The 22,046-nt window shown below is 39.9% G+C and overlaps 1 protein-coding gene and 1 long non-coding RNA gene across 3 annotated transcripts in view; one reads left to right on the top strand and one right to left on the bottom strand.

Annotated features, from left to right (window-relative positions):
* The window catches only part of LOC117936860 (arf-GAP with dual PH domain-containing protein 1), a 33,335-nt gene that overhangs the window by 5,928 nt on the left and 5,361 nt on the right, over positions 1-22,046 (top strand). The window contains exons 2-6 of one of the 2 annotated variants that reach the window (XM_034860303.1): positions 6,003-6,130; positions 11,482-11,573; positions 18,435-18,517; positions 20,675-20,787; positions 20,915-21,061. In XM_034860303.1, coding sequence (XP_034716194.1) covers positions 6,003-6,130; positions 11,482-11,573; positions 18,435-18,517; positions 20,675-20,787; positions 20,915-21,061 — 563 coding nt within the window. The remainder of the gene's footprint in view (positions 1-6,002; positions 6,131-11,481; positions 11,574-18,434; positions 18,518-20,674; positions 20,788-20,914; positions 21,062-22,046) is intronic. The other variant, XM_034860304.1, reaches the window with a different exon arrangement.
* The window catches only part of LOC117936861, a 10,084-nt gene continuing 4,361 nt past the window's right edge, over positions 16,324-22,046 (bottom strand). The window contains exon 3 of the long non-coding RNA XR_004655037.1: positions 16,324-16,336. This is a non-coding gene — a long non-coding RNA (uncharacterized LOC117936861). The remainder of the gene's footprint in view (positions 16,337-22,046) is intronic.

The raw sequence follows: 22,046 nt of genomic DNA, 5'->3' as shown, positions 1-22,046 counted from the left end.
GAAAGAGAAGGAACTATGATGAGATAGGAGGGGGGGGTTAGGCTCCTATGTCAGCCCGCTCATGGTTTCTTAGACCAGTATTTTAATATTTTTAAGGGAAAATTGGAGAAAACAAAAACTTTTCCACCTGCATTGCAACTCAGTGGCTTGATAAAAAATAGCCAATTAAAGCAGTGGTAATGTGTTTGTTGCATGCAAATTGAGACTTTTTTTCCCAGGGTCCTACCTTGCCATAAATGTCTTTTTTTATTTGCAGTTTAATACAGAAATTCAATGTCTACTTACATTTGTAGGGTTGGGTTTTTACATCCATAGCACACCTACAGTGTTCAACCTATGCATTAAATTAAAGGATACACCTCCTGCTCAAAGCTAGCATTTTGTACCATTGCTATCCTCTTAATTCCTATTTCCATGATACCGTGCATGCACTATGTAGCTAAAAATGTACGTTACTAACCCAAGGCAACATCTTTGGGTTCCACTTAGGCCTGCACAATTTGGGGGTAAATATGAATCACGATTTTTTCGCTTAGAGTTGATATCACGATTCTCTCCCACGATTGTTTTGACTTTGACCAAAGAAATTGGCATTACCAAACATAGATTGTTTTTGGCACCTATCACCGAAAGCCTGTAAACATACAGGCTTCAATGAAGAGAAGGGAGAGCACTGCAGCGCATGGGAGCATTTTAACACCTATTTTATACAGTCTATGTCTGAAACTCACAGAAGAAAGTAGTAGTGTTTGTGATGCAGTCGGCTCGTAAAATTAAATGATAATCAAAGTCATTAAAATAAAACAAACAAAGTTAATTACAGTTAAATCGTGAGCAGGGTGAATCGAGGTCGTGATTTTATAATGATTAATCATGCAGGCCTAGTTACACTCTTATCTCTCTGTAGTAAAAGGCAAAGGTATGATTAGTATGTGACAGGTTGTTTTCCCACATTCTTTATTTCCCCAAAAGCTTGCTACCGAAGCAACCATTTACATGGAACCGAATGCACCGATCGTATAAAGCATCATGTCAAGTTTTTGCCACTAGCCTCAGAGACACAACTCAGAACTCAAATATTTTTGAGTTCACCACTAGGAAGTTGACTTCAAATTGGCACTAAAGTGGAAACTCCTAGTGGTGAACTCTGGTATACTTTTTATGACATAGGGGAGGGAAGATTTCCGTGCATGATAAACATGCAATAAACCAACGTCTTGCTTTGTACTTACACCCTTGCACATATGTATTCACATCCTGTAGCTACACAGTAAAATTACAGTATTTTAGCGTCATCCACCAGGCGACTCTGCTGGAGTAATTAAGGGTTCTAGTAAGTATAGTGGAGCAAGTCCTGAATACAATATAAGGGGCAATTTGAAATCAGCCCTAACATGGATAGGAAGCCACTGCAGGGAGGCTATTATTGGAGGTATATGGATAAACCGAGCAACTGGTTAGAATCCGTGCTTAAAAAAGATTATTTAAGTCCGAGAAAAGGCCATTACAGACTGGTCAATATGTTACAAAAGCATGTACTTCAGTAGCAGTATCCACCATGATAAGAAACATTCTAATCCTTACCTACAGTGGTGAAAAATAGGGAAATGTGGTGATATTATAATGGAATGGGGGTGGCAGAAGCTCAGTCAGTAAGGAGTTGGGTTGGGATGGGAACCGGAGGGTCGCTGGTTCAAGTCCCCATACGGACCAAAGGACGGTGGTGGACTGGTAGCTGTAGAGGTGCCAGTTCAGCTCCTGGACACAATTCAACAGATTCAAGTGGAATCCCTGATGTGGGTAATATAATTGTACATATAATCCGTTTTAAACAAAATCCGAAAACCTTGATGGTGTTCTAATTAAAGCCTCGAGTGGCTACACACATGGCTGCTTTGATGATCGTGGCATAAAAGCAAGACAATGTCGGCAGGATTGACGGAAAAATAGGTTACAGAATATTTTGTTCTGTATGACAGGTGCTCTATATATACATATATTTACATATTGATGTGTCACAACCTAGAGCCTCTCAAACATCAACATGTAATTTATTAATATTTATTCATGTCAAAATGACATACAAACATCTTTTCCGATTTTATTTTGCTTGGAACTGCTTCCAACACGCTGAATAAGCGTTGGTTCTATTTCTAGCATGCACGCGTTTTCGGCACGGCTCGAGCTACGCCAGGCAGTTAACATGGGAGTCCAAATAAAAACGGACACGCCACGCAGCTGACACACTTGCGGGACGCATCCAGTGTGTGGCTGGCCTTGGGTATTTTTTTCAAAAGTAAAGGTCACGCTGGAGTTAAACAAAAATTGAAGTAAGACTATAACCACTAACTGTGCTATAGTGCCAAGACATGAGAGGTTCACAGCCTGTGCTGCCCGCCCCAGGGTCTCGTCATTAACCCCCACCATGATACAGCCACTGACAGACTGATGTATGTGTATGTCCAGGCATGCAAATGAACTGCTGCAGATGCAGAAAAGTGCCCGCGAATGCTCACAGGCCCATGTGCTGCCATTGTAAAAATTGCCCCCTCATTCATTAATGTGGCATCTGCACTGCAGTAACGCCACAGGGACTTCTTTCTTCAACCTTGTGCAGTCGAATCAAAAGCTCTGTTGTCTCGTCACCAAACAAGCCCTAATAAGTCCTGCAAAACTTGACTTTTTTTCCCCCCAATGATTGCACGGAGACAGAGCTGCAGCTCTTCTACAAACGCGCTTTACACAGGTTTTAAGCACTGCAGAACGGGACGGCGTTGTCACACTACACGAGGAGTCTTCTACCTCCTGTTCTCTACGACTGTGCATCTGTTGTTCACAGTAATCCTGTTGAGAAACATCTTCTATGACTATATAGAGGAAGCCCTGTGTGTGTGCGTCTGTCTGTGTGTGTCTCTGTGTGTGTATGTGTGTGTGTGTGTGTTAGTCTGTCATGCTACCACATTAATCTCCATGAGTGCTGTCTGCTTCTCCGCGAGGCCTGACTCAGACCGTGATGACCTCACCGCTGAATGGCTGGGTTGTGTGTTTTCGTGTCAGCAGGGTTGTGTGTAGGTGTGTATGAAAAAAGGAGATGTAACGAATAAAAAAAATCAATCAAAGTGGTTTGATTTGTTTACATCGAAGCGCCAGCTCCAGTGCTTTGTCCTTCATCGCAATCCAGACTGATTAAACCATGATTTGACATTTATAATAAAAGTATTGACTACTTGTCATGGGTTAAAAGAGATAAATCAAAGGAAGATCATCTTAAAAATGCCAGCAACACCATAGGGGGATGTTGTGCGCTCACATCCTCTCTCTGCAATATAAAGAACCCAGACCCTCTCTTTCTCTCTTCCCTTTCCTCCTTTCCTCCTTTCCTCGCCTTGAACCTCTCCTCCTCCATCATCTCCTCATTTCCTCTCCCTTGCGGCTCCCCAGTCCGGCAAGTCTCTCTCTCTCTCTCTCTCTCTCTCTCTCCCTCTCTCTCTCTCTCTCCCCCTTGCCCTCTCATAGGATTCCCTTGAGAATTACACACTCTCACTCAGGGGCGTAGCACAAAATTCTGGGCCCTGTAGAAGGGCATTTTGTATGGGCTCCTCCCGACATCCACAGCTATTCATGCTAGCGTATTTCCTTTATTCATTTCCATATATCCTTACATGTGAAACTTTTAACATATTACCATGAAACTTCCACAGTGGATTACTTATATTAGGGCAATATTTTACTAAGAACTGGATTACAGATTTCAAAAGAATTCAAAGATAGTAATCCATTTGACATCAATGCATGGGAAAATAGTGTCCAAGTTGAAAAAATACTTTACATAGAGTGTATATAATACCATAAATAACCACATATTTAATTAGAAAATGCATCATTTGCATAATTAAACATAAAAGTTTAGAAAACCTATATGGTGTTAATATAAAGAATCCACTGGGGAAGTTTTATGGATATATATTAGTTAAATTATTTCCCATATTCACTTGTGGTGTCCCCCTTAACATGCGCTGCACTGGGAAATTGGCATCACCAATTTCAGTATTTTTTAATACTTTGCATCACTCGGATTATAATTACATAATGCGCACAATTCATAAAACCTTCAAATGACCTACCATGCCAACATTGTAGAATGGAAATGCTTGTATATTGTAAACATATTATTACATACTTAAACACCAAAGTAAGAAGACATAGCGGACCAAACGCAAGCTTTTATTTTGAAAGTAGAGTAAAGTCATTTTTTTCAAACTAGCGTGTTGCTGCATTTATTTCTCCAGATTGCCATCTGGTCCCAGTTATAAAAACGTATACAGACACAAGTACCTCGTGGTTTCCCCCAGTTTATTGCAAGCCTGGTGGCCCACCGGTCCTACGCTGCCCCCCCTTCAGGCCTAAGCAACTGGGAATAATTAGTTCATGTATTTAAAGACGTTTATTAAACTACATTTACAGTGGGGCAGCTCGGTTGGATACTTAGACATAGTCATATTTTCGAATCTCCAGTTAGCCTCCAGCACTGACTGAATGTCGGGCCTTATGTAATCTGTTGTATAGCTTTTATAAATTCCAAATTTTGCGATTCCATCAATGATTCTGTTATCACAGAAACTGTTGGGCTCTACATTAATGCTGCCATCAGTCTGTGACTGTCCCGAGCTGGGCCCTCGTCCAAAAAGAAGACACTTGCCACTAGGCTTAACAACTTTTCAAGGGTAAACCCTGTTCCTTATACTGGAATGAGAACTTGTTTCACTTTTCTTATTCTTTATATATATACAACTGTCATTTATCTTTAAAAGTTAGCTATCTTGGGCTCTTAAAAAGCTTCTTTTTATATACCCACTAAGCTTTAATTTCCACCAATCAGAGAGTTATTTCTGCCTTCAGTGCAACAAAAAACATCTGCATTCTCATATCTGTCATCTCTATCTCTCTCTTCCTCATTTTCTGACACTCAGTGCTCTCTAGACTCTGGCTTTCTCTCTCTCTCTGTCACCGTCTCTGACATCTGCGACAAATGCATTTGCATGGACAGAATTAAAGTCTGCGTGTGATTCAAAAAATGACTCAGTTGTACCTTTGCTCAACACCCACAAATGCTGCTGCATTGTGCTGCTGAGAGAGAAACCTCCTTTTGTCTGACTGCTGATGAGGATGTGGAGCTGTAGTCAAAGCCACAGGATCATGTTGGGAATGGGGATTACAGGTGGGGGGGGAAATTTGAAAATTGCATATATCTTGATTTTGTTTAATTTTTTAGCTTTCTTTTAAAGGGCTGTTTGAGGGTTAAGACTTGGTTTTAGGATTAAGGTTAAAATTAAGTTATGGTTAGGGTTAGGCATTTAGTTGGGATGGTTAAGGGACCAGGGAATATAGGAAATATGTCAATGTGTGTGTGTGTGTGTGTGTGTGTCAGAATATGTTTGTTTGAACTTTTATGTTTTTTTGTGTCCATAAAGTATAAGATTGCATTGGACATACAAATGTGAGTGTCTTTTTGCATGGTGCATACAGGTGTATGCACCATGCAAAAAGACGCACTCACATTTCTTCTAATCAGATCTCAGATGGTCTGTTTCCTGTCTGGACGCTTAATAGGATTTTCCCAAAATCATATTTGGCTGCCCTGCTTTCCTTTATGAGCAGGGACACACTCAACCCGAGGCCCTTGTAATATTTGCTTTATTTACTTACTCACCTGTTACCCATTTAACAGCACCAGCATCAGCACTTCTCACTCATCATAGCCTGAACCTTGAGCTGGTGTTCTCTTTGTTGCAGAGCTTTTATGACAAGACTTTCTCACCCCTTCTCCTTTATCTCTCTCCAACCCCGCCACCATTCTCTCTATCATCCTTCTGTGCCACTTCATTTCCTCCCTTCTCTCTTAATCCCCAATCTCACTTCCACTCCTTTCACCTCCATGGTTGTTCTCCCTCCCTTCTCTCTCTCTCTCTCTCTCTCTCTCTCTCTCTCTCCCTCCCCTGCAGAGCCGGACTGGGCGTCGCTGACTTTGGGTGTGTTTGTTTGCCAGGCGTGCTCACTCCTTCACCGGAGCATCCCCCACATCAGCCGGGTCAAGTCTGTCCAGGACACGTGGGATGCCAGCGATGTGGAGGTGGGGCAATAACGGCAAACAGTACATCACAGTCACAACGCGACACTTAGAACAACCCTCACTTAGTATGTCGGAAACATGGACACATTCTAAAGAAAACAGCACTTCCCCCTTCTCTTTGTCCAAATTCATCCAGCTTGAAGGCATTATAATTATCAAGTATAACGAGTTTTTTCCCCCGTGTGCAGAAAGACACACTGTACACGGCTTGTACAACAGACCTGGACCACTAGGGATTCTCAGCTATACCTAAGAGAAGATTTTAACACAGTACATTGATGAGTGCCTACCTTTTCTTTAATCACTTGTACGTTCCACTTCATGGTTTAGTTTTAGGGTGTACGCCTAACTCGCTGTCTTGCATAAAATGAGATGAGAAGATTGATACCATACATACATCCAGCTTCTGGTTATACAAGCTTGGTATAAAGATTGGAAACAGTCAGTCTAGCTTGGTTTGGAGGTAACTAAACCTGTTTAGGAGACCCTCTAAAGCTCTAATTACCAGTGGACAGTTAGTAAATTGTAATAATTATGGAGGTCGCCTGTGATCTTAATCCTGTGTGAATCTGCCATGTGTGTAATTTGTGTGGTAAAAATTCCACTTGAAATGACCACATTAACAATATTATGCCAAACAAATCTGCATCTCAAATTTGCATCCCAAAATCAGTTAAAAAACAGTTAAAAAAAAATAAAAACCGATGAAACACATGAATAAACCGTTAATAATAAAAACATTAAGACACATAAAACACAAGAATAAAACTTACAGTGCAGCATCGGAAATTAAACTTTAAAGAAATGTACAGTCATTTAAAGAAAAGGCAGCATCAAACAGAAAGGTCTTCAGCCTTGATTTCACAGAACTGAGAGTAGCAGCAGGTTTCTGGGAGTTTGTTCCAGATATGAGGAGCATAGAAACTGAACGCTGCTTCACTGGACACTGGATTCTACGCCCTCATCAATATCCCACAATGCAATGCGGGAGTATCAACATCGTTAGCAACAAACGCACAGTGATCAAGGCAGCTCTCTGACGTCAAAAACGCTTCAATTTACATGTCTGTTAATTCAAAATCTGTGATTTTGTCACCTGCAACCATTTTTTGAGTTTTCCAGTAATTTAAGCATTATCTGGTGATGTCGATAGAGCTGAGGTTGGCATGGGTTACCATGGTTATCCGTCCCCCCACCATTAAGGAGGCTCTCAGGAACCAACATGGTAATAACAGCTTAGTGCTTATTGTTTGTTCTCTGAAAAATGTGTTACACGACAGCACACATATTGAGTATGTAGTGTGTAGTATGCAGTTTGGTTTCAGCCAAACATCCCCTCTTTGTTGAGGGGTTTTCTGCCAGATGGTTTCTTGGGTGAGGCCAGTTGCTAGGCAACTAGTAGAGACTCCAGGAAGTTGCATTCATCTTCTTATTTAACTCTCAGCAAAACATTTTCAATAAATGTTGGAACTATAACTTTAAGAAAGAATCTGTTTGGTTCTTGCACGATCGAGACCCAACACAATGACATGAACTGGGGCCAAATTCTTAAAATATATATTGCATATTGATGGTGTGCAAATGCCAGTACGTTCAGCATAAATATGCATATTTAATATGTGAATGGTGTGAATATGAATACAAGGATGGGGTCCATGGTAACTCCATGGTTCAAAACTGTACCATTATTTTTTGTTTCTATGGAAACACCCTTGTCTTGTCAATTTCTTAGCAATATGAGGAAACAGATCAATGAAATAAAGGAAAATTGATTTTTTTTTTTTTTAGAAGAGAAGAAGCTCTTACTCATGCTGTCGCTGCAGATCTCCTTAAAGCACTGGCTGCTGTTTCTTTTCTGGGGATTAATAGGTTACAACAATGAAACAATTTTACCTGGCTTTGTATACAGCCAATAAGAATCAACTAAAAAGGCTTTGATTGGCTGATACCAGTCCCACTACACTAAGTGGCTAAAATCTTATCTGCTCAAGAACATTGCTCTTCAGCTGACCCTGACCTCGGACCTCCCTTTGGAAGAACGTTTCCTCACAGGGATCAATAAAGTAGCATTCTATTAGTGAGACTGGTTACACAGCTCTTGTGTGTTTCCCCCCCCTCTTCAGAAATACTGCAGGTCAGCAAGAAATAAGATTTCTGTGCAAGATAATGCAAAAAAAACAAACAAAGGAATACATATTTTAAGCTAGTCGTTTGTAAGACTAGCCGAAAAAATCGGCCCCTGCTCTGCTGTGGAAGAGTGGAGTTGTCCCTCGGATCACCGCCAATGACAAAGGGACTTTAGGGGAGATGATGCTGACTTGAGTCATGAGAAAAAAAACAGAAGGTTGGAAATGTGGGAGGACAGAAATTGTTTTGTAAACCATAATTCAACAACCAATGAGGTTGTGTGAGGCAAATTGTAAGAATAATTTTGTGGTATGGTGGGAGTTTGGAAGAAAAACCTCAACACAAGAAGAGTACAGGATAATAAAACTCCCCTTCTGTAATTGTAGATTTGGGAGACTTTAGACGTCATTTAGAGATACCTGCCTTTTATGGTTGAGACTTCTGGAGCTGGTGTGGTCTCACTCCAATATATCTTCCACAATTAAATGAGATACTTTTGTCACACAAAACAGTCACAATATTATTAATATAATAAGTCAACTCTAGGATAAACTGGCTAAATGCATCTTGAAATTGCCACGATAGTTTTGGTTTTTAAAGATTATTTTTGGGGGCTTTCTCTTTATTTGATAGTGACAGTGGATAGACAGGTGGATTGGGAGAGAGATGGGGGATGAGGGTCGTTACTCCAACCCCGGTCACTGGGTGAGCTATAAGTCGCCCAAATTGGTACAATATTTAACAGATATTGTCAAAATTTTCTAGGATGTGACAACCGAAGGAAAGCCATTGTGAAGTCCTTGGAACTATCTTGATGTCAACATTTCTTAAATAAGCCTTTTATTCAGTCTTTATCAGTTGCTACATTTGTCCACTCTTCATTACGGCTACCACGATATATGTGACTGAACATATTTCATAGTTTCTGTATGTGCATGAGCCCGGAGGTGGACAAGCAGATGGATGTAGAAGAAATGAGATTTATCATTCTTACCTTGTGGAGGTGGGAGTATGCATGTTTCGGTTAATGAGGCCCGGGCTCTACATTTCATATGAGGAAACTTTAAAGAGCAACAATCCGACTTTCCTCGTGTCATTTGTTGTTGCTGTGTAAATGAAGTTATCGTGAACATTTGGTTATTATTGGTCGGTTGTCCGTCCATCCGTTGAAGGTTGAGGATTAAGATTGGGTGGTCAGCTCAAAAAAACACATTTTGGACCATAACTCAAGTATTCATGTGTAGATTATGACAAACTTTCAGACAAATGTCTACAAAAAAGGATAAAATGATGAAATGATGACCTTTTCACAGTCGGGGCGGCTGGGGCTCAGTGGTGGAGCGGTTGCCTGCCAATTGGAACGTTGCTGGTTCATTCCCACGTCAAAGGTTCCTTAGGCAAGACACTGAACGCTGAGTTTCCCCCAATGCTGCGGCATCAGAGTATAGTGTGTGAGTGTTTATCTGATGAACAGGTGGCACCTTGAATGGCAGCCTCGGCCACAGTGTATGAATGTGTGTGTGAATGGTAAATGGTTCCTGTACTATGTAAGAGCGCTTTGAGTAGGAGTTAAGACTAGAAAAGCACTAAATAAATACAGCCCATTTATAAAAGTTAACTTCACTGTGGCATAATCTGCAAAACCATTTTTACGGCCCTTATTCACGGCATAACTCAGGACCAGAAGGCTACACATTTGGTCTGAGATTGAATTGGTGACACTAATCTTGGGTGCCCACTTTAAAACTGTGGTGATTGCATAGATCTTCTTTGCCAGGTTGAAGATGTGTGCAAAGCATTCATGTTTTGCCAAAAATGAGAGTGGACAGACATGAGTGTAAACTGCAACTCGACTGATTGGCGGAGGCAGACATCCGCAAGATGGGGATTTTAGTTTTATTGTCTTGCACACGCATATGCATATGCTTTCAACTCACAGTCTGGACTAGTGAACATTTTACTAAAGGGAAAGCATGCCTAATAAAGTGGATACTGGTGCAGAAGGGATTATTAAATAGCACCAAAATGTTCCTGCTTTGACAACACTGATATGATGTTTGGAATCACATCCGAGGTGTCAAATGCTTTACATTTTGGCACTAGATGTGTCACATGTTGATTTCCGAGACTTACTTTAGAGGTTTGCGTTTCGGTTGAATTTTCTGCTGCTATCTGACCTTCACAATAAAGCATGCTGCATCCATTCCCAGAGCCCTTTAAAGGAGAAGAGAGGCGTATGGTTGGATTCAGCCAGCAGAATTTGAGCTCAGGGATTATCCTTGGATGAAACACACAATTGAGGAAAAGAGGGAAGAAGTCCCAATACAGTGAAGCAAATTCCACAAGTTATCCAATAGCCCAAGACATTCTGTCATTCTTAACATTTGTTATTGTCTCATTTAAAGTTTAGTGATATTTAAATATTCCTGTATGTAGATTTTCCTAAGACTTTTCTCTAAGATTGTAAAAATATAGGCTATTAATATTACTATTACAGCTAGGTTTGAGCATTGAGAACCGGTTCCAACTTGGAATTGTTTAAAAAAATTACGTTTCCATTGGAATTGTTTATTTATCGAAATCTGATCGGTTCCAAATTTAACACAGGTTTCGGTTTCCGTGGCGACCAATGTACTTCCACACGCTTGTTGTGTTGCAGCCATGCAGCACAGTATGCTGTGATTAATAAAATCAAGCAACAGTACAAACATGGGCATTGGGAAGCTTTGGTATGGTTGTGTGTGTGTGTGTGTGTGCGTGCGTGTGCGTGGTTCTAAAATAATAAATAACATGTGGCAAATAACACTAAACCCACTATTAATTACATTATCATAATGCAGTGTAACTACTTCAGCATGTAAATAGTGCCCCTTAAACACAAACGTGAGCAAGGGTGTTCAACAATTGCCATTATATTGAATCAACAGCCACTTGCTTTTTAGGAGCGAGGAGTAAAGTGGAAGGTAACGGACATCGAGAAGAAAAGAGTGAAATCCGGCAGAATTTTCGGTGCAATCCTGGAATTGAAACGTCTTGGAATACAGACTATTCATCAACTGGCTAAATGTGGTGTTAGATCAAATATATATGGCTTCTCATTCACCCTAAACATGTTAAATTCAGCACTGTGGAATCTACTGCATATTCTATTAGACAGAAATAGTGAATATTTAACTGTGAACAGTATTAAGAAGACCCTGTTGTGTTGTATGTCTCCCTTTCAGCTAATGGCGGCTACAGGAAACAGCGCAGCCAAGGCCAAATATGAGCAGAAGGTTCCGGCTTTCTACTACAGACCAATACACCCTGACTGCAAGTAAGTGCTGGTCTTTCACTTTTGATTTTTAAAAATCAAATACTTGCTACCAGGTGCAGCCTGTATGAAGCAGTTGTCTGAAAAGAGAACATATGTGCTAACTGAATTAGCTTACTTGCTAGTTTGCTAACAGATAACACTTTGCTTAGGCTAACTGAGCATAGACTGGTGTAAAAGATAATATTTAGACATTTTCTTACAGTATTAACTTTACAACTATCTCTTTTTTTCGAATGGTTATTAAATATTATGTCTTGAGTTTTCCACTGAGCTAGTGGGCCCGTTTTTGATTGGCATAGCTTACAGGAGCTAGCCGGCTAACGTTACAGCTAGTCTGCATGAGTGCCTTTTACATGAAAGACATATCGGCATGTATTTCATGTTATAAAAATCACATCTGTAAATAATAAAATGAACGATGGTTGAAGAGAATGGCGCCATGGAGAGCTGGATATGGCGCCATCACTTAGCCGACAACGGAAAAAAAATCCCCTGCTGCCCAAAAAAGCATTTTCCCCATAGACCACCACTATAAAATAGACTTCTGTAAAACTGTTAACAAGACAACTCAAACTGCCAACCAGTTCCATTATTAATCTTCGTATTAAGAAATTGAATATATGGAGGTTTTGTATTCGTAAAACATCCCTAGAGATTAGAAAGCTATCTTTATGTGCTGGACGCCTCAGTGTAATATGTATGATTTCAATGGCAACCACCCTTTTTATTCCCCATTCAATTGCTCCATTGACGTTTTAGAAAATGCTTAGGTTAGGCCTATAAAGACAGTTTTAAACCGAGAACCAAGCGAACCAGCTACAATACATGATAAAACATTTGATTTCGTGAAATATAGTTTTGACAACAGAAAAAAAGGCAAAGGTACAAGACTATGCATGTAAAAACTAGACTCCAGTGGTAGCAGCTTACTATAGCCGTTTGCTAGTTTGGCTATTACCAGACCAAGCTAACTCCTTTAAGATTGAATATTAGTCTGGGGAGTCTGCTCTGTATTTTCTCTGCAAAAGAAACATCATCAACAGGCATAGCTATAAATGACTCTGTATGCAATTTAATAGTCCTTCAAACAATCAGACCAACGATCCGGGGGACATACAGCGGGTTGCTGCACTTTAATGGCCGCGATGTTGAATGCAAAAAAACAAGCTGCCTGCCGTCGCTTGTCCATCATCATTGTGTAACCAGTTTGTGATTGGTCCCCGCAGATTTGTAACAGAATCAGGATAGACAAATGTACAGGTTTCCAGCCTGAGCTGCAGGGCAAAATCCAATCGCCGGCAGACCGGGCTGGGTTTACCCAGTCTAGCCGTTCACTATTTCGCATTGAACATTTCCTTTTTTTATGATCAAATTATATGTAATTTTTTTTATTTTAAGATTCAAACAAAAGCGCAAAATTGGTCCAGATACAGTATATAGCGTGGTCCATATAAGGTATATAGCGTGGTCCAGGTACGGGATATAGCGTATCTATAGCATATATAAACATTGTTTCACAACTTTGTAGCTCGTGGTCAGTCTACCCTGGGTGGTTTAGACATTATGGCTAATGATCAAAATCCATATGGAGAAAAAAAAATTAATTTTCCCTTCCGGAACCACAATGATCTGTACTCTTTGTGTGGACGAGGAAAATGGGAGAAACATTAATGCACAATACAGAATCAAAAAAACGACGCTGGAAAACCTTTTTGGCTAATGCGCTTGGTGACCAATATTCATTCAATTGATAGGGTGCCATCTTTTAGTCTACAGTTCAGGTTCTGTATATTTACTGTATAATGCATCCATACTATAGAATCGGGTGCTAATTATCTTTGAGCAACGCCTTTAATATTACACAGGCATTTTACTTATTGTTAATAATAAAGAGACATGTATTGATTGCTGCAGCTTTAAAATCTTATTTCATATGTCAAATTGGCCATTGCTTGAGCTTCTACATAAAAAGAAAATGCTGAATATTGCATTCTGATGAGTGCTAAAGTGAAGCAAACACTCCTGTATGTTGTGCAGTGCGGCATTCCTAGTGTGAATGAGGACATGCTGTTTCACACCTCTCGCTATAATGTCACTTAAATAGCACTTCCTCTTCCTTTTCGTGTGTGCAAAAGGCTTATTGAAAATATTCACACACCCCCGTGGACGTTTTCATGTTTTACAACTTTGAACCACAATAGATTAATAAAGGTTAGGGCTACGCTTTTTATAAAACCTTACAGTTCTGTATGCATACCTTTGAATGTCATATGGAGCTGCTGTATAGTTTAGGTTTTTTTGTACCAAGAAACATATTTGTTTGAATGCACCTCTAGGAATACTTTGACTTATTTTCTACCTTTTCCTACTTCATACACTTTGGGTATAAAGCAGATGTAGTGACTTAGTGTTATTGTACGGTGTGGTGAGGACCCAAACGCAGAGAGGAGGAGGCAGGCAGGAGTAGGTACACAAAGGTACTTTTATTGTCCAAACACAAGGTAAGCCTCGATGTAACAAACCATCCAGAAGGCAAATAGCCAAAAGATACAAAAACGAATAATCACCAGGGCCAGGGAACAAAACCAGGAACACTGGACAAGGTGACGTACAGACAGGCGAACGAACTAGGATGCTCTGACAAGAGACAAAGGGAACACTAGGGATAAATACAAGAGGTAACGAGGTGATGGGTAACAGGTGAGACCTCAGGTGAATCACATTAGGGCAGGGCAGGACAATCAGACAAGCACAACGTAAAACTAGGCAAGACTAGACAAGACAGGAAGCTACACTATCAGAATAAAACAGAAAGTAGAACAAACAGACACTCACCGGGGAATCACAAGACAGAGACAAGCACACAAGACTGGGGAGAAAACCAAGAATAAACTCAAGGCAAGATGGGAAAAATAGCCCCAATAAAACCCCAAACCATAACACTTGGATTTTCTCGGACATTTTAGGCCTGTCCATGCATCTGTCTTTGCAATGCTGGAATGAAACCAAGTCCAAATTAGAGGTACCTGTACTTTACTTGAATCTTTTCTTTTCTTGCCACTTTCTAATTCTACTCCAATACATTTTAGAGAGAAATATTCTACTTTTTACTTCATAACATTAATCTGACATCTTTAATTACTAGTTAATTTACAAATTAAGATTTTCAAACACAAAACGCATGAAGATTATAAAATATGTTTTCTTATAAATTAAATTATCCAACGATTTATATACCTACAAGTCCAGCTAAAATGTTATCCGATCAAAGTTAAAAGATAACTTCCATTTTCTTTCTTCAAATTGGTCCCTTTTTTTCTATGTTTTTGTGTTTTTGTGGCTGATGGGAACAACAATTTTCAAGATAACTGTAGTCGGCAGCATTTGAAAAAAGCTCCCAAAGAGAACACTAAATACACTGGGTTACGAGGTAACAAGAGGCACACAAGGGCTGGGAAACACAGGAAGTAAAACAAGACACAACAAAGCAGAAAACCTAGACTGTCAAAATAAAACAGGAAACAGAACAGACACTCACTGGACAACACAAGACAGGATCTAGACAAGGGAGCGAACACGGAGTATGACATAAAACAAAACACGGACAACATGACACAGTAAACCGAGTAAATGACAGGGAACACAACACAAACCCCAATAATCACTGAATAATATACAAACCGGAAACCAAAACCCACAGTGCAGAAACAATAGAGAAATACAGGAAACAGAAATATACACAACCACAACAGTGTCCAGCTTGTATTTACCTTCATTAAAGGGCTAGTTTTGCCATTGACTGGCTCAGATCAATGTTCTAAGTGTCCAACAACATCATGAAAAGAATCCCCTCAGAGATAGACCTTTAAAACCTCTTTAAAAGTGCTTGTGTGAAGTCACAAGCACTAAACCCACCAGACTCCATTTAAAAATGCAACACTTTTAGCGTGTATATAACGTGGTTACATCGGTAAACTATGTGTTTACTTCAACCAGAACTATAGTTTTGATGGTTGGAAAAGTGGAAACAGGACCCAAAACGGCTTGTCACAGTTTTTTAGTTTCTGACAACATTGAATTGCGTGTATTTTTCAATGCTAAAACTATTACTTATATACATGGAGGCTGGTGGGATTAGCAAACGCAATTTTGCAGATGTTTTTATGTTTATAAAAGGATCTAACTCTTTAACAGAAGGATCAACCTCCTTAGAAATCCTTTCCATAATGTTGTCAGATACTTAGAATATTAATCTGAGCCATTCAGCGCTTTTGTGAAGGTAATTTCCCTATTAACTTAACCTCCATTGCAGCTTGTTTCACAATTATTATTATAAATGTATAATAATTATGGACCAATGATTGTTGTCACTCATTTAGTCCGTCAATTACACACCAAAACATAGGAAAATAGGGTCCAGGTTGAATAAAAAAGGTAGTTACCCTTAAAGTTAAATCGGATTAAAGTTAAGTTTAACTTTAAATTTACAGTGCTGTTTCTGCATTGAGTACTTTTAATACTTTATGTACATTTTCCCAATAATACTTACTTTAATTTAACATTGTCAATGCAGGACTTTTACCTGTAACAGAGTATTTCTACAGTGTGGTACTAGTGCTTTGACTTTAGGATCTGAATCTTCCACCCCTGTCTCTTTGTGTCTGTCTCCCTTCAACAAAATCGGATTAAAACAGACAGAAACATAAATAGGACAGGTAGAGTGAGAGAAAGCTCCGATGGAAGAGAAGTGTCTTTCTCAGTGTCTCTGCCATGTTGTCTGTTTGTGTTCCCTCACTCCCCTCCCCTGAGAACCAAAGGGTCTGGTTCCAACCCGGTGTGACTAGAAGGTGTCATTCAAAGACGTGTCTGCTTGAGTACGGCCATTAACCTCTTGATGCTGATAGAACGCTTGTTTAGAGCCTGAAGGGGAGACTGCAAGCTTAGGAGAGGTAGAGAAGGAAACCAATTGAGAGAGATTGTTGGCATGGTGATGTGCTGACTGTTGCCATTTGTTTCTCCTCAAAGTGAAGAGGAAGAAATCATATGCAGCTTTGGAAGCTGCACTCTGGAAACAAAGGAGTGTAGTAGAAAGTGAGTTCAAAGACTACTCCATTATTCAGTGTAGTCAGAATCCTAAAGTACCAACAGAGATGGTGTTCAAAATAGAAGAAAAAAAATAATTCAACCATAATGCTCTGCCATTGTATTAATCAATACCACTCTTATATGTGTGTGTGTGTGTGTGTGTAATATGAAGCTACAGCCGGCAGTCGGTCGTTGGAGAGATGGTCATCTCCAGTCTGTTGTCACAGTTGCATTTTTACTTCTACAAATGGTATAAACACAGATAATACACTTACAGCTTTGAATGATGTTAAGTCATAGTTGACTTAAAGTGAAATTTGAGCATACAGTACTTTACCCTGCAGGGACACACCACCATGTAAGATCCATGGCGAAAGAAAGAAAAGACACACACATTTCTTTCAATTGCTAAAACACAGTTTTGCAAACTAGGTTGGTTTTATCAAAATTCTTATCAGAACTTTACAAAACTACACACCCAAACTGCAAAATACCTCATAGATCCTGCAAAATGAAACACTGCACCCTGTATAACACGATGAACACACACAGTGGCACACAATTCATTCATATTACCAGGTTTTGTCTAGTTAACTGCACACTGTTGGGCGTAATGAAAAGCACTCTCATCTTTAGTATTCTTTACCATACTACTTAAATAGTTCAAATTGTAGGAAATACTCCAGATTGTTCACATGCACAGAAATATTTGCAGATACACACACACACAAAACATTATATATAAGTCAGTGCAACATATGCACCGCAGATATAGTTACATTGGACTGAACAAAATTATGCTCACAAAAACTGTAAACTGAAAAAGAAAATTTCAGAAAAAAAATGTGCCGAAAAGATACATAGAAAAAAGAGGCAAGGAAAGTAATAAGGCAGCATCTAGCTGCACAGCAGGGTCTTCCATTGTGGTTGAAAAAAAACAAGGTGCTCATCTCTGGTCTTTTCATAGTGCTCACTTCATAATTGAAGTGCTACTAATTACCCATTGAGGTGTTTGGCCAGGTGGCCCATGTATTGGCATATTAGCTCCCATAGTGTCATTTTGAATGGCAGTGTTTTGAAATGACAAACATGCGACTTATGTCAGATTGTTGTGTCTTATGCAGAGAACCGTGTTCAGTGCATTTAAAAAGTGGCATTTGGCAAAATGTGTGTAAAGCAGAAGATGTGTTGTGACTTGAGAAGAGATATTGCTCTGTGATTGTGCTATGCATTTCATTTTACTGTGTTAGCAATTGGAAAAAACTATAATAAGGTATGAACAATCCCTCGTTTTTTTAATCTTCACTTATTTAACATGGCTAGCTCCTCACAACTGTATAATTACTTCTCTATAGACTTAGACTTAGACTTCTCTTTATTGATCCTTTTGGTATGACTCCCGTGAGGAAATTGAAAACTCGAGCAGCAGTTTTAGCAAGAAAAAAAATAGACAAAAAAGACAGTATAAAGAAAACAAAATAACAGTAATAAAAAAAATAAGAACAATAAGTACATTCTTCAAATAAAGACAAAAGGCCATACATTATTATCAAAGTGTCAGTGTTGAGTCTAGTGTTAAAGTAATAAAGTGACCAGGTATTAATGTAAGTCCAGGTGTGTGTATATATGTCCGTTTCCTTTCCTTCCTTTCCGTTTCATAATTTTTGTGTAGTAAAAAGCGATACTGCATAGAAGAAGGTGTCATGGTTGTAGAAGAGGGCTGTTAGTGGGTGTGTAACTGATGTGAAAGCCAACTCTGTGTTTTTCTGTCTCCAGGATGCTGAGGGAGCAGTGGATCAGAGCCAAGTACGAGAGGAATGAGTTTGAGTTTATCGAAAAGCAGGAGCCTTACTCTGCAGGTACTGACCTGTTTGTTTGGACGTCCAAGCTGATTTGTTTCCGAGCTGAAGCGACACTTAAGTCAAAGCTAACCCTAAAGTCATCACTAGCAAAAATATTTCTTCAGCTCAGTTTGTTATGCTTCCATTTTGCGGTATTTTCAGTTGATTTCTGTAATTAGACTGTAAATATAGCACAATATCTAATATAAATCACAATTTTCTGAATACAAGGACACCAAATAACGCCAAATGGAGATGGTGTTACCATGTTGCTACATATCATTATCACCAATGTTTCCTAATGTTGCAAGCTGCAATTGTAACAACAGAAGAAATTCTGTCTTGTACTGATTTCGTTGTTGCTGTTAAAGCATTTTCCCAGATAGAAGTATAGACACTCATAGATCATTTGGAAAAATAAAAGCAAAACAGGATGGTGTCTTGTTGTGCCAATCTTGCGTTTCTTACCCGTTGATAAGCAGAAAGTTAAACTCCTAGAGTTCAGTTATCCTAAAACATTCATCACGGACTTTTAAACATTCATTTGAACCCTTCCTCTCCCAAGTGGTTGAGCATGTGTTGGCAGTGTAAAGCACTTCTGTTGTATTCAAGCGGCGGCACTTTAATTGTCAATGCAGGAAAATAGAGGTGCCATAAAACAGTGTGTGTTTGGTTGGTTGTTTGCTTGGTGTGTGTGTGTGTGTGTGTGTATATGTGTGTGTGCATGCCCGCCTTCGTGTGTGTGGTGGATGAGTGTGCAGTATTTGTCACTATGTGTTTGTGTCGACTAGTATACATTTCACGTCTTGTTGAAGATAGAGCTTTCTGATTGGCTTGCAGTGACCTCATTTGTTTATTGTTTCAGTGGGGAACCGTACACACACACACACACACACACACACATTCAAACAGAGAGTAATCATATGACTCATTCTGTCATCTATATTTGTGCGTTCATGCTCTCTTCATCACTCATTGTGATGTGCATGACGTGTGTGTGTGTGTGTGTGTGTGTGTGTGTGTGTGTGTGTGTGTGTGTGTGTGTGGGCGGCTGAGATTGACTATTGGCAGTAACCTGGCCTCCACAGCGGCCAATGTTAATATCGACCCAATATGCAAAGGATAGGAGGAAGAGAAAAAAATCTCAGGGAGGAAAGGAGACAAGGGTGGAAACAAGGAGGGCTATTGATCGATGAGGTAATGCCCATGTAGGTAAATGGTTCTTGTCAGAAAGCCACAGTCTCACACACACACACACACACACACACAACTACAGAGCAGAATGAGTGCAGAGGACAACAAGACAGAATAGAGGTAATCAATGGCCTTATGCATTTAATAAGGAGAATGTAAAAGAGAGCAGTAGATTACAGTTATGTGTGTTAGGGATCAATTATAATACTTGAAGTATCATATTTTGGGTGAACAAACACTTTAAGAGTATAATACTTAAGATGTCCCCCCTTATCAATTTAGTCCTATTTGATTCAAACTAGAAATCTTTCCTCTAAACTCGTTATATAGTTAATTTTATTCTGTATATATCATTGGGGCAGATTAAAGTAGCTCCTTTTTTATCCCTTAATTGTCATATTTAGTGCAAGCTTATTCTTAATTGGTGCCGATTATTACCCCCTCTGGATGACATCATCAGTCAACATGTAAATGAGTCACCTGGTTATGCTAAGACGTCTACCTCCCATTAAAGGACAAAAATAGATCCAGATTAAAAAGAAAAGACATCACAGCGTGACTGAAATAAAAGAAAAAAGACAGAAAAGGAGTCGGTGTAGGCAGCGCTTTTTACCAAAATAGATTTAAGAAAAAGGCTATAAATAGAACAGCACATCATTAGCATGGAAAGGGATACTATTTGGCCTTTATAGACAATGAAATGTCTCCGTGTGCTGTCTCATGCTGCATTTCCTTGCTAAATGATTCTCTCTCTTGTCTGTTTGCCTCTTGGATGTTGTTCTTTCTCTCCTTTATCCTCCTCTTCTAAATGAGATTTCAAACGATCTTTCATTTTTGCTAAACTTAAGTATCGTGTTACTCCGACCAGTTACATCTCACCGTGACTGTTGTACAAGCATTTAATCTCTCATCTGCTCCGATGTTGGTTTTTCCATAACAGCCTCCCGACCTCAAACACTTTTTTTTCCCCTCCCTGCCCAGGGTACAGAGAGGGGTTCCTATGGAAACGAGGAAGAGACAACGGTCAGTTTCTTAGCCGAAAGTTCATCCTGTCGGAGAGGGAGGGGGCGCTGAAATACTTCAACAAGCAGGATGTAAGCGAGATGATGCAGCTGATCTTGAAGGGTGTATGCAGCACAAACAAATCACATTGGTGAAAGCCAGCAATACTCTGGAACATGAGACCTCTAAGTCCGGTTTTTCCTGTCTTCCTCCACCAAGGCCAGGGATCCCAAAGCAGTGATGAAAATTGAGACCCTTAATGCCACCTTCCAACCAGCCAAGATCGGCAACCCCTGTGGCCTGCAGATCACCTACCTGAAAGACAACAGCACAAGGAACATCTTTGTCTACCACAGTGATGCTAAGGTACACTGTCAAACACACATACTTTTCAATTATACCACAGCATACGTTGCCCTTTACAAAAAACTTCCTACCTGCTCTAAACAATGCAGTGCCATTCTTCTCATACTGTATGCTCCATGTCAAGACTTAAGCCCACGATCAAGGAGAGCTTTTTCACAGCCTGAGGCGGCTTTTTGTAACTGCTTTCAATGACAATGAAACTTTTTGCTCCTTTCTTTTGTGTTGCTGATCCGGCGACCGCGCCGTGTTTTTCTTCCGCTCTACGCCCCTTTGCATTTTCTGCAGCAGTGCTCTGAACACATGGAGTTGAAGAAACTCTCGGAGCAGTAAAGCCCCAGACACCATTTGCGTTTTGTCCCATTGTCCAATTAGTTGAATTGAGAGGTAGTTGCCTAGCAACAAATAAGAAAAAGCAGGCGAGCCGCTCTCCTTTTTTAAATTGTAGGGTTCAACAAACACTCACAATCACACACACTCCCCCCCCCACACGAACACATGCCGGCTCAACGCACATACACCAGCGCACAAGTATAAACGCCAGGCCGCTTATGAAGGCTACGGCAAAAGCTGCGTGGAGCCTCTGCAGAAGCATAAAACGGCCTTTAGCTTTAATTTAAAGGTGTCTTCATACATATTCAGGGAAAAAAAGTGACTTTAAAATTGGAGGGCTGTGGGAAAAAGAACTGATTTGCTACAGTGTACACCAGCAGTATGGATGTGAGTAACCTCAAACAGCCTTATTGCTAAAAATCAACACTTTTCCCTTATAGGCATTGTTCCATTTCAGGCTCAAGATTACAACTCAGTAGAAAATCTGTCTTCACTATATGTTTAATGTGAAATCTCTTTGTTTTAGCCAGTTGTGTTGCATTTTTTGGCTTATTTTTATTAAATGGATTTGAATTTAATCATAGAAAATCCCCCACATCCGCCCCAGCCTTTACCTAGCAGTGTGGGACTATACCTTCCCCTAGGTGTGGGGGGG

Source organism: Etheostoma cragini, chromosome 21, assembly GCF_013103735.1.
Source record: "Etheostoma cragini isolate CJK2018 chromosome 21, CSU_Ecrag_1.0, whole genome shotgun sequence".
Lineage (NCBI taxonomy): Eukaryota > Metazoa > Chordata > Actinopteri > Perciformes > Percidae > Etheostoma > Etheostoma cragini.
This window is presented reverse-complemented; position numbering and strand designations above follow the sequence as displayed.